Source organism: Bufo bufo, chromosome 4, assembly GCF_905171765.1.
Source record: "Bufo bufo chromosome 4, aBufBuf1.1, whole genome shotgun sequence".
Lineage (NCBI taxonomy): Eukaryota > Metazoa > Chordata > Amphibia > Anura > Bufonidae > Bufo > Bufo bufo.
In genome coordinates, this window is record NC_053392.1 from 335,762,075 (window position 1) to 335,784,289 (window position 22,215).

The following is a 22,215-nucleotide window of genomic DNA, read 5'->3' on the forward strand; positions in this document are numbered from 1 at the left end:
TGCTGCAGTTCATTTTGGAACATAACGTGTTCCTGTTCGACCGCCGACTATACCACCAGCTCAGGGGAGTGGCAATGGGGAGCCCCTGTGCACCGACCTTTGCCAATCTCTACCTGGGCTGGTGAGAACGGGAGGTTGTCTTTGCGGAGGAAATAAACGAATGGACCCGACATATAGGGTTTTGGTTACGTTATATCAACGGCGTGCTGATCCTCTGGTCAGGGAGTGAGGGTGACTTTAAGAACTTTGTCACCTACCTCAATAAGAATGACCGGGGACTGTACTTTACATCTGAGATTCAGAGGAATCAGATTACATTCCTGGACCTCACAATATTTAGGGATATGGAGGGGAATCTCTGCACACGTCTGTTTCGAAAGACTACGGCCACAAACAGCCTCCTTCAATGGGATAGCTACCACCCCCGAGCCTTGACAAAAGGTATACCAAAAGGGCAATATTTGAGGTTACGCAGAAATTGCTCTAGGCTCACAGACTATCAGGTGGCAGCGAGGGACCTCCAAGGTCGTTTTGAAAAGAGGGGATACCCACGACAGGTCCTCAAAAGTGCATAACAGCATTCGCTGGCGGCTAACCGGGATATACTACTGAAGCCACGGGCTAGAGAGGATGAGTCAAATCAAATCCGTACGTTTGATGAAGCACATCAAAGTGTTTGAGATGTTCTCACTCCGTTTTGGGGTATTCTGAAATCAGACCCAGATGTGGGACATCTGGTGGGGACTACTCCCACTATCACATTCCGCCGTGGCCGTAATTTGAAGGATAGGCTGGTTCATAGCTTTTTACAAACCCCACAGCCAGTAACGTGGCATGATTGGCAACCTAGGGGGACCTTTCGCTGCAGTGGTTGCGTCGCCTGTGAGGCGATCCAACGGGGGCATAGCTTTACCAGCACAGTGACACAGAGACAATTCCAATTCTATCCTTTATCAATTGCAGGACCAGCGGGGTCATTTATTTAGCCACGTGCTTGTGCGGTCTTCAATATGTGGGCAAAAGGTACAGGAGTTTAGGCGGAGGATAGGTGAGCACCTCAACGATATCCGCAATGGTGCGGACACTCCCATCGCACGTCATGTTTCCATCAAACATGCTGGCAATGTGGGGGCCATCAAGTTCCAGGGTATTGAAGTGGTTAACAGGACTTAAAGAGGTGGAGACCATGATAGGAGACTGTTACAAAAGGAGGCAGAGTGGACATTCAGGCTGCGCACTGTGCGTCCTGAAGGCCTGAATGAACATATATCATACGTCTGTTTTTTGTAACCATACATTGGTCCCCATTACAGTACCCTTGGTATTTATATATATATATATATATATATATATATATATGGTATGGTACGGTATTTGTTATCCATACATGTATTGCTTATGTGCGGTATTCTATGTATATAGCGCCATTCTCATCTGTCCCATCTGTGATTTTTCCTGACAATTTGTTTAACAGAATCGCCGATTGTTCCCTGCATAATATCCTCGAGTGTGTTGACACTCGGTGCAGGATCGTGGCATGGAGAGGGGCGGGTCTCTCACACACCCACCTCACGTGACTCGTCAGCTGCCGCTTGATCCGCCCATCTATGGGAGGGGTTTTCTCCCTATTTAAACTGTAGAGAGCGGCGGCCATATTACGGCCATCAAAACGCCGAAGCTGTCGCCTCACCACCTCAGGCGTACGGCACCTATATGTTTGTTTGTCCTGTACTTGACCTAGCTCCTCATTTCGTTGATATAGCGAATGTTAGCCTGTGACTAGAGCACGCTACAGTAGTTTTTTCACAGGTGCTATAACCACGTTAGGTTACCATTTTTTACCCAGCATTCATACGTATGTTTTGTCACTAGCTGATGTACTAAGTGGTTCCGCACCTTTCGTACAGCCATATGTACTGGTGGGATCTAAATGCATCTTATAAGTGTCCACATACATTTTTCTGTTTGTATGTAGATTTAGGGACTTGCACACCTCTCCCTATTTTAGTGTATATCCAATAAATTATTTAAGTTTTATCTTATTCACAACGTTTCTTCTAGCTGTGACTCCATTTACAATTGTGAAACGTAAATTTCATAGCAGTGTGTTTCAGAAGGACCACTCTGGGAGACATTATTAATGCTCGGGGCCACTAAAAACAGCTATAAAAAAATTAATGATTTTCATTGTTTTTTTTTTAGCATCCCAACCCCTGTATTGCCCTCTGTACACCACCACAGTGCCCCCAGAATCTATAATGGCCCACTCTAGCGTCCCCAGGTTCTGTAATACCACCCATAGTAACCCCAGACATTGGGGGCATATCCTGTACAATAATGAAGTGACCTTTTCAGGGGAGTTTAATGTGACTGTTAGAGGGTTGCACCCTTAACCATTACATGATCTCTACTAAAGCCATTTTAGTATTTTAAAATGTGGGATAAAAAGCTATTTAATTCCGGTGTTGCTATATGAAGAATCTTGAGGAGGAAATATAGTCATAAGAAAGTTCTTCCTACAGGAGACAAGGATAGCCAGGTACTTTAAAGGGAAATCACATTTTAAGGGCTCCTGCACACAACTGTATGTGTTTTTGTGGTCCACAAATTGAGGATCCGCAAAACATGGATACCAGCCAAGAGCTTTGGTGCCATTTTTTAACCTGCAGAAATGTCCTATCCTTATCCACTATTTTTTTTGTGGGGCTGCAGAATAGAATTACGGCTGTGAACAACACATAGGTGTGCCGCCCGCATCTTTGGCTGCACCATTGAGATGAATGGGTCCGCATCCGATCTGCAAAAAATGCTCACATAGAGAGCTCTCTCCTCACTGCAGGAGACAGAATGGAGTCTCCGTACTCTGACCCCCACCAATCAAAACCATTGATATGTTGTTATGACATATAAAAAGTATTTTCAAGGTACAGAGATACATTAAATACATTTTTACTGTATGTTACTCTAAGTCTTTCACATGGAGGGTCACAGGCAGCACTGTGTCAATAGGATTTTTCTACATCTCCTTCACTAGAAGCTTGTTTCTGCAGACACATCTGGTTCTGGAAACCAGTGGCATCAAACCCACCACATCAGACTCTTTGCAGATTTACATGTTGCCTAGAATTGATCTCTAGCTCTGTTTATGGCTCAGGTCCACATAAATTTTCTAGGCAGTTTTTGAAGCTAAAGCCAGGAGTGAATTTATAATGAGAAGACAGATTTACTAAGACTGGCGCTTTCTGTCACTTTCAATAAAAAGTCTGGTCATGTACCAAATGTATCAAGAGACAAACACCTCGTAATAAATGTATTGCATCTTTAAGCTGAAATGTATGCTACCTATGGGCTGGCATAGATTTCAGGTATAATTTACACCAGTTTTCGTGTGTAAATTATGATAAATGTGCCGGATGGATGTTGTGTTGTGTCCTACCCCCTCCTGCCCGCTTCATAACACTAGAATACAACTTGATAAATTTCGTGTCCCATCTCCCCCCCCCCCCCCACCTTTCCTTTATATGTGGCCTATGTTTATAATATAATCTTGACTTTGACTTCAAAAACTGCATAAGAATTTCCAATGATAAATTGCAGGGATTGGTGTAAGATCAGCACTTCTAAAGGGGTTGTGACATAAACTACTTTTCACTCTAAAGTGTATTTTCATCAGTTACTGTAGCTCTCTTTCCTTCTTGGATTTATTTTTTCAAATTTACCTCATTTGCAATTTTCTCTTATCCCCCATGTTTGAACCCTACTTCCTGGTTCGTCATGTGACTGCTGTGCCTTCATACCTTGGGGCAGTAAGATGTGTCTGGACATCAGCAGATCGAGTGACACTAACTGCACCCCTTGTTCTAACTAATGAGGCTTCCTACATTATAAGGCCTCCTGGACACATACGTGTGCGCCCCGTGGTCATGCTGCGTCCCACAATGCACGAACACCGTCCGTGGGGCAGCCGCAGCGGATCGCAGACCCATTCACTTTAATGGGTCCGTGATCCGGCCGTTCCGCAAAAAGATAGGACATCTTCTATCTTTTTGCGGAACGGAAGTACGGGACGAAACCCCACGGAAGCACTCCGTAGTCCTTCCGCAGGGTTCCGTTCCGCACCATTCCACATCTCCGGATTTGCGGACCCATTCAAGTGAATGGGTCTGCGTCCGTGATGCGGAATGCCCACGGAACGGCACCCGTGTATTGCGGATCCGCAAAGGCTCCAATGCAGGATGTAACCAACAGCAGCTGAAAATCGAAACTGATTTGCCACTGGGTGCATTGGTAGGCTAATAACGTTAAAACCCCTTTTACAAGGGCTAGGAGAGCGGGCAATAATCGAGAATGAACGTTCCTATGGACATCTGTTCCTGATCATTGCCCGCTCGTTAGCTGCATTTACATGCAGCAATTATAGGGACCGAATGAGTCTGATCAATCGTTAATACAATCTTTCAGTTGTCTGGATCCTACATGATCATTTATCTGGAATGAGCAATAGTAACAATGCTCATCCTCAATAATTATCTGGATCCTCTGCCTGTGCAAAAGGAGCTTTAGAAAGACACATGACATCTGAGATACTCCTTCATTACCCCGCCAGCTCTGTGAAGCGTATGCTGACTGATAAAGAACCTGCATATGTAAAACAAGTTGCAGTATGTAGTAGGTGCAACCTTCATTAATATCCATCCGGTCCAGTTTGTTTTTAACTAGAAATGAAACATTATCAGATCTAGGCAATGTGAGCGTTCCTTAGATTTTATTACCTTCTGTTAATGTTTGGCTAATGTTCTCCTTTGGCTTGGGTACTGTTCATTTTACAGTTCTAGGAGTTTCCTATTCTTTTATGTATTACGTTGCAGTATGAGAATTGGAAAAATGCCTGTAGATATGTAACGGAGAACTCCGATGTCTGGTATTGATTATATGATAGGAAGGCTTGGCTTTAGAAGATGTATTTATGCTGGAAAAAAGAAATGTTAACAAAGGATTAGAATTCCTAGAAATTAACAGATCCTGTAGTTTACAGTTCTTGCTTTTTTAGAATAAAGAAGATTTTAGCCCCAAATTGCTATTGGAGGGTCAGTAGGTGTGTGATAGCCTAAGCCTATAGGTACAAAGGAAGGGTGGCTGTGGTACTAGTATACATTGAGATCTTCAGTCCGTTTACCTGTTGTGTTATATCATATGACAGGCACATGAGTTCATTACCAGCCCAATTTAAAGGCTCCTCCTTTCTTCCACGTGAATGCCTAAAATATTATATGTTATTATATTATAGTTACATTTTACTTCTCCTAAACTACTTGCCCATATTTCATGAGCTTATTCTGGTTCTTCTTCCTCTATGATAGATGCAAACCACGAAGACCTGTGCAGCTTGTGCGTCAAGTTGTGGAAGACCTTGGATGATGGCAGCATGTTAGGAAAGAGATGCAAAAGGCGATCTCACATCTTGAAGACTTTGTACAAGTTGGTTGATGTTGGTTCAGATAGACTTGGTCTTACCTTGGCTAAGTTAATTTTAGAGGTAAGCATACAAGCTTTCAGCAAATACACACTCCTTGAAGTATCTGGCACTATTATTTTGTGAATTGGCAAATTTTTGGATGTGTTACAAAAGTTACAATTTAATAGAAAATTCTCCAGTTCAAAAAAACTTCATATTCTTTGTGTGCTTTTTCACTAAGGCCCCTTTCACATGGGCGAGTATTCCGCGCGGATGCCATGCGTGAGTTGAACGCATTGCACCCGCACTGAATACCGACTCATTCATTTCTATTGGGCTGTTCACATGAGCGGTGATTTTCACGCATCACTTGTGTGTTGCGTGAAAATCGCAAGCATCCGCAAGCAAGTGCGGATGCGGTGCGATTTTCACGCACGGTTGCTAGGAGACCTGATCATTATTATTTTCCCTTCTAACATGGTTATAAGGGAAAATAATAGCATTCTGAATACAGAATGCATAGTAAAATAGCGCTGGAGGGGTTAAAAAAATAATAATAATAATTTAACTCACCTTAATCCACTTGATCGCGGAGGCCGGCATCTCCTTCTGTCTCCTTTGCTGAACAGGACCTGTGGTGAGCATTCATTACAGGAAAATGACCTGTGGTGACGTCACTCCGGTCATCACATGATCCATCACATGATCTTTTACCATGGTAAAAGATCATGTGATGGATCATGTGATGACCGGAGTGACGTCACCACAGGTCATTTTCCTGTAATGAATGCTCACCACAGGTCCTGTTCAGCAAAGGAGACAGAAGGAGATGCCGGCCTCCGCGATCAAGTGGATTAAGGTGAGTTAAATTATTATTATTATTTTTTTAACCCCTCCAGCGCTATTTTACTATGCATTCTGTATTCAGAATGTATTATTTTCCCTTATAACTTGGTTATAAGGGAAAATAATAGCAATCTACAGAACACCGATACCAAGTCCGAACTTCTGTGAAGAAGTTCGGGTTTGGGTACCAAACATGCGTGATTTTTCTCACGCGAGTGCAAACGCATTACAATGTTTTGCACTCGCGCGGAAAAATCGCGGGTGTTCCCATAACGCACCCGCACATTTTCCCGCAACGCCGGTCTGAAAGAGGCCATACCGTTCAGATCAATTAATGTGTTGGAAATTAATTAGGGAACAGCAAAACCTACACAGTTAGTATAATATGCAAGTCACTACCAAGCTGCATCGTAAGTGTGAACAAGGACTTAGTCTTCTTCTGTTTGTTCCCAAAAATTTCAAATAGTAATAATAATAATATCCCTGGTTGGAGCAGTATTTCGATGCATTGTCATACATGGATATATGCCCCCTGATAGTAAGTCAGTTAAAATGTAGCGCTCAGTTTTTTAAAGGGAATCTGTCAGCAGTTTTGACCATGCTAAACTGCTGACTGCTCTAGGTAGAGACTGAGAAGAGCAGAACAAACATACTTTTTGTGGAGCTTTTATTATCAGAAGTACTGTGAATATAAACTTTTATGCTACCAGTTTCTGTTCCTTCAAGAGGCTGTGTCACTAAATATACTCTACATTTTTCAAACCAGCACCTTGATCTGAATACTTTTGTAATTGCGTGTATCTCGTGTAATTACAAATTTAGTATAGCCACTGAGTTATTCATGAAAATGAATCTGTATAGCGCCACTTGCTGTTTTGTTTTTTTCTTGTCTATTTCACTGAGCTGGTCGAACGCGCTCAGTTCTTCAACTTCAACTGCTACCAGCCATATGTTCTGTTAGAAGCTGTGGCAGTTACAGGGAGAGCTGCAGCAGAAAGGACATGCCCCTGAGCTGCTAGCATGAAGATAATCCAGCAGAGCAATTGGAGGAGCTTTAAAGCAGCTAAATGCAGAGAGCAGAGTGCAATTCATAATGAAGCTTCACCTTCAGTGCACTTTAGGAGCAGTACCAGGAAGAATAAATGTTCATATTCACACCTCTCCTGATAATAAAAGCTATGCAAAATGTATGCTGGTCTTGCTCTTCCCTAGGTAGTGCTGTCAGCAGATTTTTATGGTCAGATCTCCTGACAGACTCCCTTTAAATGTTATTTACATTTACCACATTAAAGTAACTTTAACTCTATGGGACTTGGCATGTTAATGTATCACATGCTTGCCTATTGACTGTGTTAGGCACTCTGTTTTACTATATTTCTCTTGCAGAAAAGTGGACCTGGTGGCAGCTTTCCCCCACTAAGGCTACGTTCACATCACCGTTCAGCCTTTCCGTTCTCCTTCTCCGTTTAGGAGCAGGAGAACGGAAAGGACGGAAAAGGCACATAACTGACGCCAAACTGAGTCAAACTGAGCCCTTTGGACCCCATACATTATAATGGGGTCCGTTATGTTTCCGCTCAGAAGATGATTTTTAAGCGGAGACAAAAGTCCTGCATGCACAACTTTTGTCTCCGCTTAAAAATCATCTTCTGAGCGGAAACATAACGGACCCCATTATAGTCTATGGGGTCCTTAGGCTCAGTTTGACTCAGTTTGGCGTCAGTTATGTGCCTTTTCCGTCCTTTCCGTTCTCCTGCTCCTAGACGGAGCAGGAGAACGGAAAGCCAGAACGGTGATGTGAACGAAGCCTAAGCTGATCATCCAGGAAGCTTCCTGAAATGACACATGAAGTTTTTAGAGAGTTTTTAGTGCTGTTTTGATGTTTGTTTGTTTTTTAGAGCCAAAACCAGGAGTATAATCAGATGGAATGGGGATTAAAGGAAACACTGACACTTTCCCACCTGCTTTATCTGGCTTTGGCTCAGAAAACCTACATGAGAAATCAAATGTGTTTTTGTAACTTAACACTGTTAAGGGTTATCCAGGCTTCTGAAATTGATGGCCTGTCCTTAGAATATTAAATTAGTGGTGGTCGGACTCAGCAGTATGAACATTGTCCAGACCAATGTAAGCAATGAAGAAGCTACAGCGCTCGCCCAAGCACCACAACAGTATTAGTAAATGTGGGCCATTGTGGAAGGCTATCCGTTTACAAACCCTGGCAGTCTATTCCGGCAGAGAACCTGACACTGCTGCGCCCTGCTGGATTCCTATTGACTATAATGGGATCCGATGGGGATCTGGCCTCCTTCTTATATAAATGCCGGTTTTCGGCTGGACAAAAAGTACTGCATGCAGGACTTCTCGTCTGGCTGAAAGCTGACATTTATGCCAGAAAGCAGCCAAATCCTCCCTGGATTTCATTATAGTCAATGGGGATCCAGCGGAGATCAGCCGTGTCCAGCTATGCCAGTTACTGTAAATTCCAGTAGTCTGTTCTCTGCCAGAACAAACTACCAAAGGTTAAAAACAGATACGTGAACATAGACTAACTTATAAAATTGTCTCAAGATAAGTTCATTATCTAGTAAAGAGTCAGTCAGTACAACAAAAGCTGATTAGTCATTGGCTTCACACGTAGACATTTCTGATGCTTTTGCTTATTCTGAGTTTAACTTTTTGTTTCTTTTGGCCCAGCTGAGAGTAAGTGGCAAAAACCTCTTAAACATCTGCAAACTTGTATTTAAAATAAGCAGAAGTGAGAACAATGATTGCCTCTTCCAAAGTGATAACATGATGGGTGAGATCATTTATTCCTGTTTTATGCTTCTCTATTTTCCACAGAAATGCTAGCTTGGCAGTGTTTTTTTTTTAACATTGTATGATATATCCTTTGTCCTTATATGTGAACATCTTGCTTATTAGAGCATTGGGATGCAACCTTTTACCTGATTAAAGAAAATGAATATGCCATTGTAGAACCAAGATCAAAGCCAGCAATGCACACACAGTTCTATTACTGGCCCCAAGCTGAATCCAGCCAACCGAATTAACATGAGTATTAATACTAATTATGTGATAAAAACATAACAGTACTCCAGGCACATGCGTTCACTTGTTTGTGATAAAATATGTAACAGATAGGGGGAGAGGGGATTTATTAAAAGTGTTTTGCCAGTTTGCGGCTTTTCTCATACCAGGCATAGATTTGAATGTGTGTCTTCAGGACAGCCCAATTTTCTTCAAATGTATTAATAGACATGCAAAGCTTAATAAATTTGGGGCATTTTACTGCAACATACCGGTTTAAGACTAGCATATGAAACACCACTCTATGGCATTGCGGGACATAGCTGAGTACAGCACTCAGGTCGGGTATGCACACTGCCACTCCATTCATCTCTATTGGACCTGCCAGAGTGCTGTACTCAGCTATGTTGGGGCCCCATTCTCATAATTGTTGGGGATCCCAGCATTAGGACCCCTACTGATATAACAGTTATCAATAAGCACTACAAAAAGTCTAAGGAGGGAATGTATCATTCTGGCATAATAAAGTCGCAAATTTCTGCTTAAGTGCCATTTTTCTCCCAAATGTGCAAATTTTTTTACTATGTCTGCCACCCTCACCACTTTTACAAGTGGACGGGAGGAGTTGGCGACTCTATACCAACTTCCCAGCTGGAGTAGATTTATTTGTTGGTACATGGAACTCCTAACAATGCGCCATAATTATTAAATCTTAATAATTCTGCTGCATTATATGCCAGTAGGGTCTGCTATTAAAAGGGTTGTGTGTCGGATCGGTGCGAGTCCCACCATGTATGCAGAGCACACTGCATAATGGTGACAGAAGGGTGGCCATTGGACATTTATAGCATATCCTATTCATTTGCCATAAATGACAACCCCTTTAAGACTGGTATATAAAACACCAGTGTTAATACTCCTTCACCATCCCCCCCCCCTCCCGCCAAAGTATGGCCCCAGCCTAAACTGGATACAAGTAGAAAGCATTTCATGTAACATATCCCATATTTATTTATGCATGTTTATGTATAAAGATATAGATTTATTCAAGTTCGGGCACATTTACATCAGGGTTTGAAATCTGGCCATCTCTTCCAGCAGAGGAACAGCCTGCCTGAGTTCACCGTATCTGGCATAGCCGGATAGTGCCGAGAACCACCGGATCCCCATTGACTGTGATGAGATCTTGCTGCTTTCTGGTTTTGGCCAGACAAATACAGCTACATACACGGGGGCGGATTGGCCATAGACCTTACAGGGAAATTTCCCAGTGGGCCGATGCCCAAGGGGCCGCCTGAGCCCTCCACACAGCCGGCAACTGAAAGTTTTTGGGGATATATTTAGTGCTGATGGGGGCAATATTTTGTGATGGACTGTGGTATTTGGCTCTGTTAGGGTGGTATTGCTGGCCCTGCCTACTTGTGTTTGCCCTGCCTTCCATTAATTTGGACCCGACTACAAAACGGGGCCACTTTTAGTAATTTTTCCAGGGCCACTTTAAATTTCCAATCCGCCCCTGTACATGCAGCGTTTTTTGTCTAGCCGACAGTCAGCATTTATGCCACAAAAGGCTGCTGGATCTTCTAATGCTGGTGTGAACCTAGTGTTATCATAGTTTTTCCAGCCATGTCTATTAAACCATAGCAGATATGTATGTATTGCAATGCATGAATAAATATGTTTTCATGCTTTATAAGCTGCTTCTTGCCTGTATTTCGTGCAGGTGTGCTGCTAGAGGTCCTGCAGAATGAAGATGCACAAGCAAACAGTGAGGCCTTCTTGTATTGTTTGGGGACGATCAAATTCCTGTCTGGGAATACAGTGCTGCTCCATGAATTACTCAAAAAACAAGCAGTGGAAATACTAGTCGAGTTAATGAAGCAGATCATCCAATTCAACGCCGTTCCGAAAAATACTTCTTCAGATATGAGCCATCTGCTAGTTCAGGTCTGTTCTCTCTTAAACATTACTACCTTGGCTTGATAATCTTCATATCAGCCGACTATTGTGTACGTGTTTATGGGAACCTAGATAATTACTGTGTTATTATTGCGTCTTCCAAGCTGATCTTGGAGGCAAATGTTTGAGTTATAAGCTGATTTTGACTTAAAAGCAGACTCCCGTGAATGAGAGGCAGTTTTGAGATGTTTTTTAAAGGGCCTGTTCACATAGTGGAAATTACCGGCGGAACTTTGGTGCGGACACCAGGCCAAAATTCTGCCAGCTGCTGGTGGTGTTTGCCTCCCCCATTGTTTTGGGCCACTGGTTTAAAGCTGCAACCATGCCAAGAAGGGATATGATCCATGTTGTGGTGCTCTCCCTTCAATGGAGTTAAGCTGCGGATCTGCAGCCTCTAAAGTGAACAACAGTTTCAAAATTTGTCGTGTGAATGCGCCCTTAAAATGGAAAAAGTGTCAAAATCAGTTGGAAAAAAAAAAACTGACAGATCAGTAGGCTGAGACACTGTGATAAATCTGGCACAATATTATGACAGTATTTGTAAATCTGCCCCAATGTTCCTGTTATAAAAAAAAAAGAACTTTTTATTTTACCTTCACTCAGCTGACCGCAACACTAAGGAACCTCGCTGATCTTTCCCAATCACGTCCAAAGTTTCTTGCAACTAATGCTTTCATGGAGTTGTGCGTCCTGTTGGAGCATTATTTACATGATAAAGATATATGCACCAATGTTTCACGGATACTAAGGTATGTATCTTTACTTCTCGTAATTGCAATTTACACTGCCTGTCCAAAATAAAAGCCGCCACCTGGATTTAACTAAGCAAATAGGTATGAGCCTCCTATTGGATAATTACTGCATGGGCGATTATCTTTCAGCTGGCAACAAGTTATTTAACCCCAACTGGTGCAATGAGTTGCTTCTCATTTCTTAAACAACCATGTCGAAAGACACATCTCGTGATCGTGGAAAAGATGTTAGTCTGTTTGAGAAGGGTCAAATCATTGGCATGTATCAAACAGATAAAACATCTAAGGAGATTGCAGAAACTGCAAAAATTGGGTTAAGAACTGTCCAACACATTATTAGAAACTGGAAGGATAGTATTAGAGGAAAAAATCCTGAATGATCGTGATCGGCGATCATTTAAAGGGATTCTGTCATGAGATTTGAGGCCTATAACCTAAACATATGGCCAGGTCCGTACTAATAACCTGAATCCGAAACTGTCTTTATTAAATGTGCCTGTGGCTCTATTAGCACATAAAACAGGTTTTTATAACCTGTCATTCACCTACCTAAGGTGCCCAAGGGGACATCGCTTTATACAGGGTGCCTGGCTGCAGCCATCTCCGTCTGGTGCCCAGCGCCGCCTTCCCACTAGAAATTGCCGCCCTCCCTTTCTATAGAGCTGCCTTCCTCACCTCCTGTTTTATGTGCTAATAGAGCCACAGGCACATTTTATAAGGACAGTTTTGGATTCAGGTTATTAGTAGGGACCTGGCCATATGTTTAGGTTATGGGCCTCAAATCTCATGACAGAATCCCTTTAAACGTTTGAAATCAAATCAAAGAAAAACAGCAGTAGAACTTAGGGCTATGTTTAATATTAGAGTGTGTGACCTTTTTTTTGTGGTGGCGACTTTTTTTTTTTTGGACAAGCAGTGTACATGGAGAAATATGGAGTAAATGACTCTAATTTGAACAGTGCCTCATTTTAATATTTGCATCTGATTTGTGCTATGGAGTGATAGCTATAATGTACAGGACTGTGGATTTTCACTGAATATAGACTCATCGCTCTCAATAAGAGAAACACAGTTATTATGGAATGCATACACTGATTAATATATGGATTGGCCTTGGTGCCAAACACTTTACTACTGTCATATTAATCAGTTCCGTAATTAGTGGTTCTGTGTTTTCTTCCTTGCATAATACATCTCATTTTAAGAATAAAAAATGGCAGTATTTTTTTTAGAAAGCATATATAGTATTACCTATCATTTTTTTTATGCTTTTTATTGCTTTATGTATTGTGCAATAAAAGGTCTACTTTAAGAAATGTTTTCTTAAAATCTACATTAACACCCATATCTTTTACATTGCTGAATATATTACAATATGAAATATATTTATAGATCTATCTATCTCATGCCTATCTATTTATTATCTATAGTTATTATTTATCTTTCTTTCTGTCTATCTATCTATCTATCTATCTATCTATCTATCTATCTATCTCATATCTATCTATCTATCTATCTCCTATCTATCTATCTATCTATCTCATAGCTATCAAATCAAATAAGCTTTATTGGCAGGACTAAATACATTTTAGCATTGCCAAAGCAAGTGGGAAATAATTGGGTAGGGTGGGGACATATACAGGGTGGGGATAAAGGAGTCCGTGGTATATCAGGCTCCTCTCGGTCTATGGCAGGCAGTAATATATTGTGCTGCTGTGGCTGCTGTGTTCTCCTCTTCCCCCAGCAGTATGGAGAGTCTCTCTTCCTCCTCCATGGAGGTGAAGTCTGGGCAGAGATCAGACAGTCTCCCTCACTGCTGAGTATTTGGGGCACCGCAGCAGGAAATGAACCTCATCCTCCACGGCCTCCTGGTCGCACTGCTGGCACAGTCTGCTCTCCCTGGGCATGTACCTCTGTCGGTGACGCCCGGATTCAATGAGCAGGCTGTGGGCGCTCAGTCTGTACTGGCTCAGGATCTGTCGGTCTCTTGGATTGGGGAGTTTCTCCAGATATGGGGCTAGTTTGTACTCCCTCTGCAGGCTATGGTATACTGTCAGCTTCTGTGATGTTCGGATGTCGTTTCTCCAGACGCTAATATACGCTTCTTTTATCTTGTGTATCGTCCTATCTATCTATTTATCTATTTATTATCTATCTATTTATTATTTATCTGTCTATCTATCTATCTCATATCTATCTATCTATCGTTGTATTTCTGGTGAATAAACTATACGCTTTTACTGAAGGAAGTGCCGTGGATTTCCTGGGATTATTATTTTTGGAAGCCTGGATTGCTTCATCAGCCGCCGGCACCCGTTATCACAGATTACTGCTATGCTGTTCACATTTGTTGAATATTTTGCTATCTATCTAAATATCTCATATCTATCTATCTGTCTATCTCATAGCTACTTATTTATTTATCTATTTATTATTTATCTGTCTGGCCACCTCTTCAGACAAGCCTACAACCAGTGACCCTGCTGCCTCTATACCGCCATGACCAACTTAACCCGCACCTACTGTGTCCTTCTCCCATACCATGTAGATTGTAAGCCCTCACGGGCAGGGCCCTCTCTCCTTCTGTACCAGTCTGTAACTCGTCTTGTTTATGATTAGTGCAATTGTCTGTATTATGTATGTGCACCGCTTATCATATGTACAGCGCTATGGAATGAATGGCGCTTAAATAATAAATAATAATAATAATCTATCTCATAGCTATCTAGCTATTTATTATCTGTCTATTATCTATATATCTATCTATCTATCTTTATGGCTATCTATCTATCTTCTATCTATCTGTAGGTATATATCTCATAGCTGTGTATCTTTATGACTATCTATCTATGTCTATCTATATGTCTATGTATTTATCTCATAGTTATCTATCAATCTAGTGTATCTCACTGATGTCTTTCTTCTTTTTTTTTAGCAAACTTTCTCTCTACCACGACTGCTGCATGGCTTTGGCAGATTGCTCCAACTGCTATACCATATTCTTGTCTGTACTAAACAAACATCCAGATAAACAGGTTTGTTCCTTTGTTCCCATTGTAAATCTGTATAATGTATAAACATCATATGACGTTATTCATCTGAGCAGGACGGGGCTGAAATCCTGTTCCTGGGGTTAGTACATGTACCCAGAATATGCTGCTGTGACACTGAAGAAAGCCAGCGATGCGCTTCCCTATATTCTTGTCTCTGTATCTTTATTGATTTTGCCTTGTTGCTTTTATAGGTTTTATATATAAAATATGTAATAGATGTGCTTGCTGCTTTTTCTGCTGTCTGTCAGTAATCTGCTCTCTTTCTTTGAGAAAATTTGCTTCACTCAGAGGAACAACACACCAAAATGGATGTTGGCTGTCGTTTCTTAGCACACGCTGCATATCCTTACTTGGATTAAAGATTCTATGGATATAATCATATTTTCCCGTTATGTACAATGTTCCTTCATATCCTATGTTCCTTTCTAGCCCATCAGGAAATCAGTTTACAGCTACAATAATGTGTTTACAGATACAATAAAGTCTTCCTATGGTTAGCTTTTATTCCCACAAGGATTCCACACCCAAGCACTGAGCGTCCCAACAACAACAGCATTAAGGAAAGCATGGAAAACATGTGTCTGCCATCATTTAATAAAAGCAAGATGGAATATCCCCCTGGGAAAAGCCTTTTTTCTTCAGCGCAGGAGACAGACACAAACATTTCTTAGAAATCGGAGTGCAGTGTGGATTTCTATTCAGGCCTTGCTAGCCTGCTTTACTGCCATACCAATCAAAGTCATATTCAGCAATTGTCTATTAATTTACTTCTTCCAAGCAAGTTTTTAACCTAAAAGGAAATGGTAAGATTCCTGTGGTGGCGAGACATCTGTAGCTAGTGTAATAAATATTTATATGTCATTTCTCCTGCAGAAAAGCCTGGAGTCATTGCCGTCTCTTCGGTATGTCACTGGTGGAGAGATGCACAGGCAGCTGTTGACATTTAGGCAGTCCGTGGGTGTTCGTAGATTTCACGTCTCCTGCGTTGGATTTTTTTTATATCATGCATGGTATTGCAGAGAGTAAGAAGCGATATACTGTACATAAGCAAGCTACAACACGCACTGTTCCTTTATTCTAAAAAAAGAAAACTAAACATTTTTTGTAACATTTATCATATAAATGAAAAGTTTGCTATACTAAGGCTACTTTCACACCAGCGTTTTTACTGGATCCGGCAGGGTTCAGCAAAAACGCTTCCGTTACTGATAATACAACCGTCTGCATCCGTTATGTACGGATCCGGTTGTATTATCTTTAACATAGCCAAGACGGATCCATCATGAACTCCTTTGAAAGTCAATGGAGGACAGATCCGTTTTCTATTGTGGCAGCGAAAACGAATCCGTCCCCATTGACTTGCATTGGGGGTCATGCTGGATCCGTCTTGCTCCGCATCCCAGGACGGAAAGCAAACTACAACATGTTACCATTTGCTCTCCGGTCTGGGAATGCAGCTAAACGGAACGGAGTGCATTTTGGAGCATTCCGTTCTGTTCAGTTTTGTCCCCATTGACAATGAATGGGGACAAAACTGAAGCGTTTTTTTTTCGGTATTGAGCCCCTATGATGGATCTCAATAACGGGAAACTAAAACACTAGTGTGAAAGTAGCCCTAGGCTTCTTTCACATTATTGTTATTCATTGTTGGCTCCTGCGCGCCATATTTGCCAGGTAGCGGCCAAATCCCATTATAGTTATTGGGGCCGGCAGGCTTTGAGGCAACATCCGGCTATGCTGGATCCAGAGAGGTCCGACAGGCTGTTCTCTACCAGAACAGCCTGCCAGAGCTAATAAGGCTGTTCTAAAACTAGCCTAATTTTTTTTATTAATTTTATACACTCCTTATTAATATTCAAACATAGAAAACAAGGTACAGAAAGGCAAAAAACAAACAAATCAGAGGGAGACAATGAAACAAGTGCAATTTGTTTCTTATTTAAGATCAGTGTCCATTACCATCTAATACAATGTTAGTAAGTGTAGAACCACTAATGGGTTGTTTGTCATACTGCTCAGTACTGTTTGATGCTGAAGTATAGACAAAACCACAGTTTAATTTTGAAGAGGTTGTCCACCTTCGGGGGACTGTTCGGCCAGACTGCCCCACGTCGCCGGACCTGCAGAGGGAAGCATACATTCCTGCTCTCTACTGCGGAGTTCTCGCTCCTTTGTGCTCCAGTCCCACTGATAAACCTGTTTGATGGGGGTCACGTGGCTGCTGAAGGCAATTATTGGCTGCAGCCGTGTGTTGCCCCGCATGTCAAGTGACTCTTGACGTTACACATGGAGGACATGTCATTGCTGTGGCCAGCCATTGGCTGCAGTGGCCAGCTGAACTCCATCAAACAGGAAGTTTACCAGCCGGGACCAGAGTGGGGGAGAGAAGGAGCCAGAACCCAGTGGTGGGAAGCAGGTAAGTATGTTTCCCTCCGCAGCTCCACTGATATGGGGCAATCTGGCCAACTAACCCCCGAAGGTGGACAACCTCTTTAAGGACAAAGCAGAATGCTGAGAGCGGTTATGCATATTAATGGAAAACGGCATTCTATAACTCAAAATCGACATCTCTGGTACCAGTTTCCAGGTTCGACGGCAGCCGAGCTGGATTGGTAGGTATATAAGATGTGCGATAGGCCGTCTGCACATATATCCCTCGTTGCTGTCATGGGTGAAAGTGCAATCTATCAGAGAAAAAAGCATGATTATTGGCTTTTGGGCCAAGAGTGGCAGTATTTCTGAAATTTGTGAACTGTTCTGTTGTGGTCAAAGTGTATCTTGAGTGGACAAATGGCACTATTGTGAATAAGTGAAGTGGAAACTGCAGAGCACCACGTGCCATTGATGTGAGAGGTGAATGTCGGCTATGAAGGTGTTCCAGGACGTACCAATATGCTACAGTGGAGCAGCTCACCACCAAAATTAACAAGGGGCTACCGGACCTGTATCTAAAACAACAGTTAAGCAAATCCTACTGCGTATAGGGCATGAAGCAGAGAGATGGTCCCTACACCTCTTCTAAAGAAGTTGCATTGGCAGAGAAGGCTTCCATTGGACCTCTGCCTCTGCTGATGAGTCATGTTTTCTACATCATGTAATGGATGGACATTGTCATGTCAGGCAAGAAATATCAGAGAACAAACACCCTTCTACCATTAGTGGAAGAACATAAGCTGCTGGTGGCAGCGTCATGGTCTGGGGCACTGTAGCCTCTTCATAGAATAACAAGCACATATATTGTATATCGGCAGTGCTTGATATCGCAGCTCAGTCCCATTTCCTTGAATGAGACTGAACTACAGAAAGGCCAAGTGGTTTTATGGTGTAAAAGTATTAGAACATAAGAAATATTAATTTGGTATCGTAATAGTGGACAGAGCTGGTAACTGCGATGCTGCTTCCATTCACTTCAATGAGGAGAGGCCATCAATATTAAAATCCTGGAAAACCCTTTATGGCTTTACACTCCCCGATGTTCAAGTAGGATGAGGATTAATGGACGTTAAGCGCTGGGATCAGCACAAGTTTGCATCATCCTATTACACAGGCCAATGCAGTCTTTCCTCCATCATTTAGTTCTATTGACTATCGGCAGCAAATCCCTAATTACACAGGCCGATATGCCGCCGACAGTTGTCATCTATTATTCTGAATAAAAGATGCTATCAGCCGACAAACAAATGTTTGATTGTTTGTTGGCTGATCCGCAGCATTTACACAGGTAAATTGCCTGGAATGAGCATTCTTATGAACTCTTGTTCCTGATAATTGACCCAGAAATTGAGCAGTGTAAGAAACCTGCTGTAAGGGTTTTTCAAGGATCCGAAAAAATGTCTGCTTTATTTTCCCGAAACACCTCCCTTACCTATGGGCAGTGTCTGGTATTGCAGCTTAGCCCCATTTGCTTGGGATTAATTCAGTGGGAATAAGCTGTAATTCCCAACAGAAACGATAGACAAAAAGAAGAGCTGTTTCTAGAAAAAGCAGACCCTTTTTTTTTTCTAATCATGGGCAACCCTTTAATGTTTGTGATTTGCTCTAATTATCTTGTTTTCTTTCATTTTTATATGTCTTTATTAATACACAAAGCTTCATTCAGTCACTTATTTCTAAATCTGCATCTCCCTTAGGATCTTCTTGTGCGAATAATTTTCACACTTGGGAATCTTACAGCTAAGAGTGATACGGCTCGTAAACAATTTTATGAAGTGGAAGGAAGTATTAAAACTCTTTTACGTTTACTGCACGCTTACTGTGACCTTGACAAAAAGACACAGCGTGCTGTGTCTTCTGCAAAGGAAAAACCCAAGGGCCAAAAACAGCCCACTGAAGTGGAAGATGTCTTAATTAAAATAATAAGTCTTCTGGCTAACCTGTGTGTCCATCCGAAAGTTGGGGAAGACCTGGCAGCTGACCAGAATTGTGTCTTACACCTAATGCAGATTCTAGGTAAGTGCTATTTGCTGTCTTAGGCCTTATTCACACATCAGTGTTTGATCAGTGATTTCCATTAGGGATTATGAGCAAAAACCAGGATTGGAGCCTCCACAGACATAAGATATAAGGGAAACATCTACACCTGTTCTGTGTTTAGAGACGCACCTGGTTTTGGATCACAATCACTGATGGAAATCACTGACCAAGCACTCTACATGTTAGATAGATTTCTCTTATTTTCACTCATTTTTTAAATTTGACCATCTAAAATGATGTTTGGTGTGGGGATGTGGAATAAATAAAGCTACCACCTATGGCTCTGTATTCATAATAGAAACCACAACGCAATGATCTGTTGTATGAATGGAGACTGTGATGCAAATGTGAACACAGTCTAACAAAGTAATTCTTGCTGTGATTTGCATGACCACTTGAAGGCTGATATACCTCAGGGTACAGGTCACAGTTCTTGCTCCTTTCCTCTTTATACTATACACTGGTAGATGAGAGAAGGATACTATCCAAGTTGATCTCCATACTGGAGAATAACTTCCATCCCATTCATGACAGAGTGATAGCACTGGGCAGTACCGTCAGTGACTGACTGCTTCACCCCAAGTGTAAGAGCGCTGTTGGATGTCATTCCTCCCTGTTGCTGTTTGGCTGTACAACCAACACTGACCCAAGTGTAAATAGACTGCACTGAACGCCTACGTGTTCCTGTGGATATCATTCCATCCAGAGACTGAATTCTGTAGGCTGTGATATCTGTATCCCTTATTTTTTGCATTTTTATCTGTACCCTACTGTCACTGTAATGCCTTTATTTTTTTAGTTTTTGTGCACTCTGGGCTGCTCTAACACCAAATTTCACCAAGGTGGGACTATTAAAGGATTATCTTATCTCGCACATATACACATTTGGTTTGGCCGAGCAAGAAATATTAGGGTTAAATCAATTTTCATGTTCATTTTTATGCTGTCAATACCTCAGTGTTGTTGAGTAATCTCATAACACTGGAGTCCTCAGGTGTTATGAAGTAGATGTGGATCCGCTGTGTCTCTTGATTTGGCTTAGGGCTACCACTAAGGGTGTTATCTGTGTGGTCCCCCTGGACTTCACCGTTTAACCCCTGTACAGGGATCTGGACTTCCCTGCAGAGGAACCACCAGGTTGGTACTTCTTGGAGTAGTCTCGGTTCAAAGACTGCTGACCCACCCAGGCACCCATTGCAGAGCACCAAGGGATCAGGCAAAAATCAAGGGTTAAAACAGATCTGGCAGAGGTCAGGTCAAGCAGTGAAGGGTCAAATCCAGGAAACGGGCAGAAGTTGGTATATGAGCAGATGAATGTAGAACAGCACAGCTTTGCAGGACACTAGTGGACTAGAACCTATTATTCAGGCACCCTTCCACAGGGGAAGGTGCCTTAAGTACCTCCTATGGGCTGGGGCCCTAGGTATGAGGAGAGAGAGGCTGCTGGGTCCAAGTTGCTAAACCCGGAGGTGCCGAAGTAGGTGACCATAGAGGTGGGGGGCCACAGGCCACTGCTGTAACATCATGTATCACATTTTTGCCTATAGCAATCATTCAGAGGTCACAATAACACTATTTTCTTTAAATATTTTTTTTTGAATTTTGATGAGGCCCAGGCTTTCTGTATGTAACTTGTACCATACATACTATAGAATACCTACATAGACATAGTGTATAGCCAGATTATCAGACTACAAACAACCATCTTATAAGGAAAAAAGTATTTCTTTAATACACATACATAAAAACATATACAATGGAGTCCCCACCATTCAGTGGGACAGAAATACATAAAAGAGGGACAACTGGGATGAGGCTGAATAATTAATTATATGTATAAACGGGTTAGAATAGCAAAAGTTTCTGCTAACTAGTTACATGCAAATTACATAATTAAAGTGCTTAATCCAAAAGAAAGGAGGGAGAAAAAGGCACAAGGGGTGGTGGTCTCCACTACAGGCTGCACATAAAGTGGAATCCAGTCTATTGTTGTGAAATCACAAATGGTAATGTAATAATACATTTTTTATATATCCAGTCTATTGTTGTGAAATCACATGTAGTATTGTTGAGGAGAGCGCAAGAAATTACAGAGGAAGCTTACCAATTCGCATAAGAAAGTGTAACCAAATCTCCAATAGCAGTGTCCCTCACTTAGTCAACGCGTTTCGTCAGGGGAAGTGAGGGATAGTGGAATGGTTGTTCTATATATACCAAAAGTATTTAAAATCACCTGTATGGCATCTGTGTCATATTCCTTGCATAGATCGTGTATCCACATCCCCAAGTGTCCTCCTACCTTCCCCTCACATGATTGCCTATGCGGACCATCATTGGTGCAATTACTTACGTGCCTAACATCGCACTATTTGCTGTTGGGTGAATGCCAGTATCCAATCTGGCTGCCGTATCGTCTATGCACATGTATTATTCGTAATGCGGTCACATGAGAACATCACGTGTCCGCAATATGTGTCTGAACGTCCTACGATTGTGAGGGAGAGGGGGAATTAAATATACTAAAGCACGGATTACCTATTAGAGGAATGTTTACATGTAAAAGGGGGGATTAAACCCCGGTATGTATCCATGTCAGAAAATAATAAGCAGAGATAACAAATTAAATATGCAAGTCATTGCAGACGCC

General features: G+C 41.9%; 1 protein-coding gene across 2 annotated transcripts in view; it reads left to right on the forward strand.

Annotated features, from left to right (window-relative positions):
• Window positions 1-22,215, forward strand: part of ARMC2 (armadillo repeat containing 2) — a 120,615-nt gene that overhangs the window by 75,730 nt on the left and 22,670 nt on the right. For both annotated transcript variants that reach the window (XM_040426836.1, XM_040426837.1), the window contains exons 8-13: window positions 5,361-5,536; window positions 8,999-9,101; window positions 11,055-11,278; window positions 11,894-12,039; window positions 14,978-15,077; window positions 19,226-19,544. In XM_040426836.1, coding sequence (XP_040282770.1) covers window positions 5,361-5,536; window positions 8,999-9,101; window positions 11,055-11,278; window positions 11,894-12,039; window positions 14,978-15,077; window positions 19,226-19,544 — 1,068 coding nt within the window. The remainder of the gene's footprint in view (window positions 1-5,360; window positions 5,537-8,998; window positions 9,102-11,054; window positions 11,279-11,893; window positions 12,040-14,977; window positions 15,078-19,225; window positions 19,545-22,215) is intronic.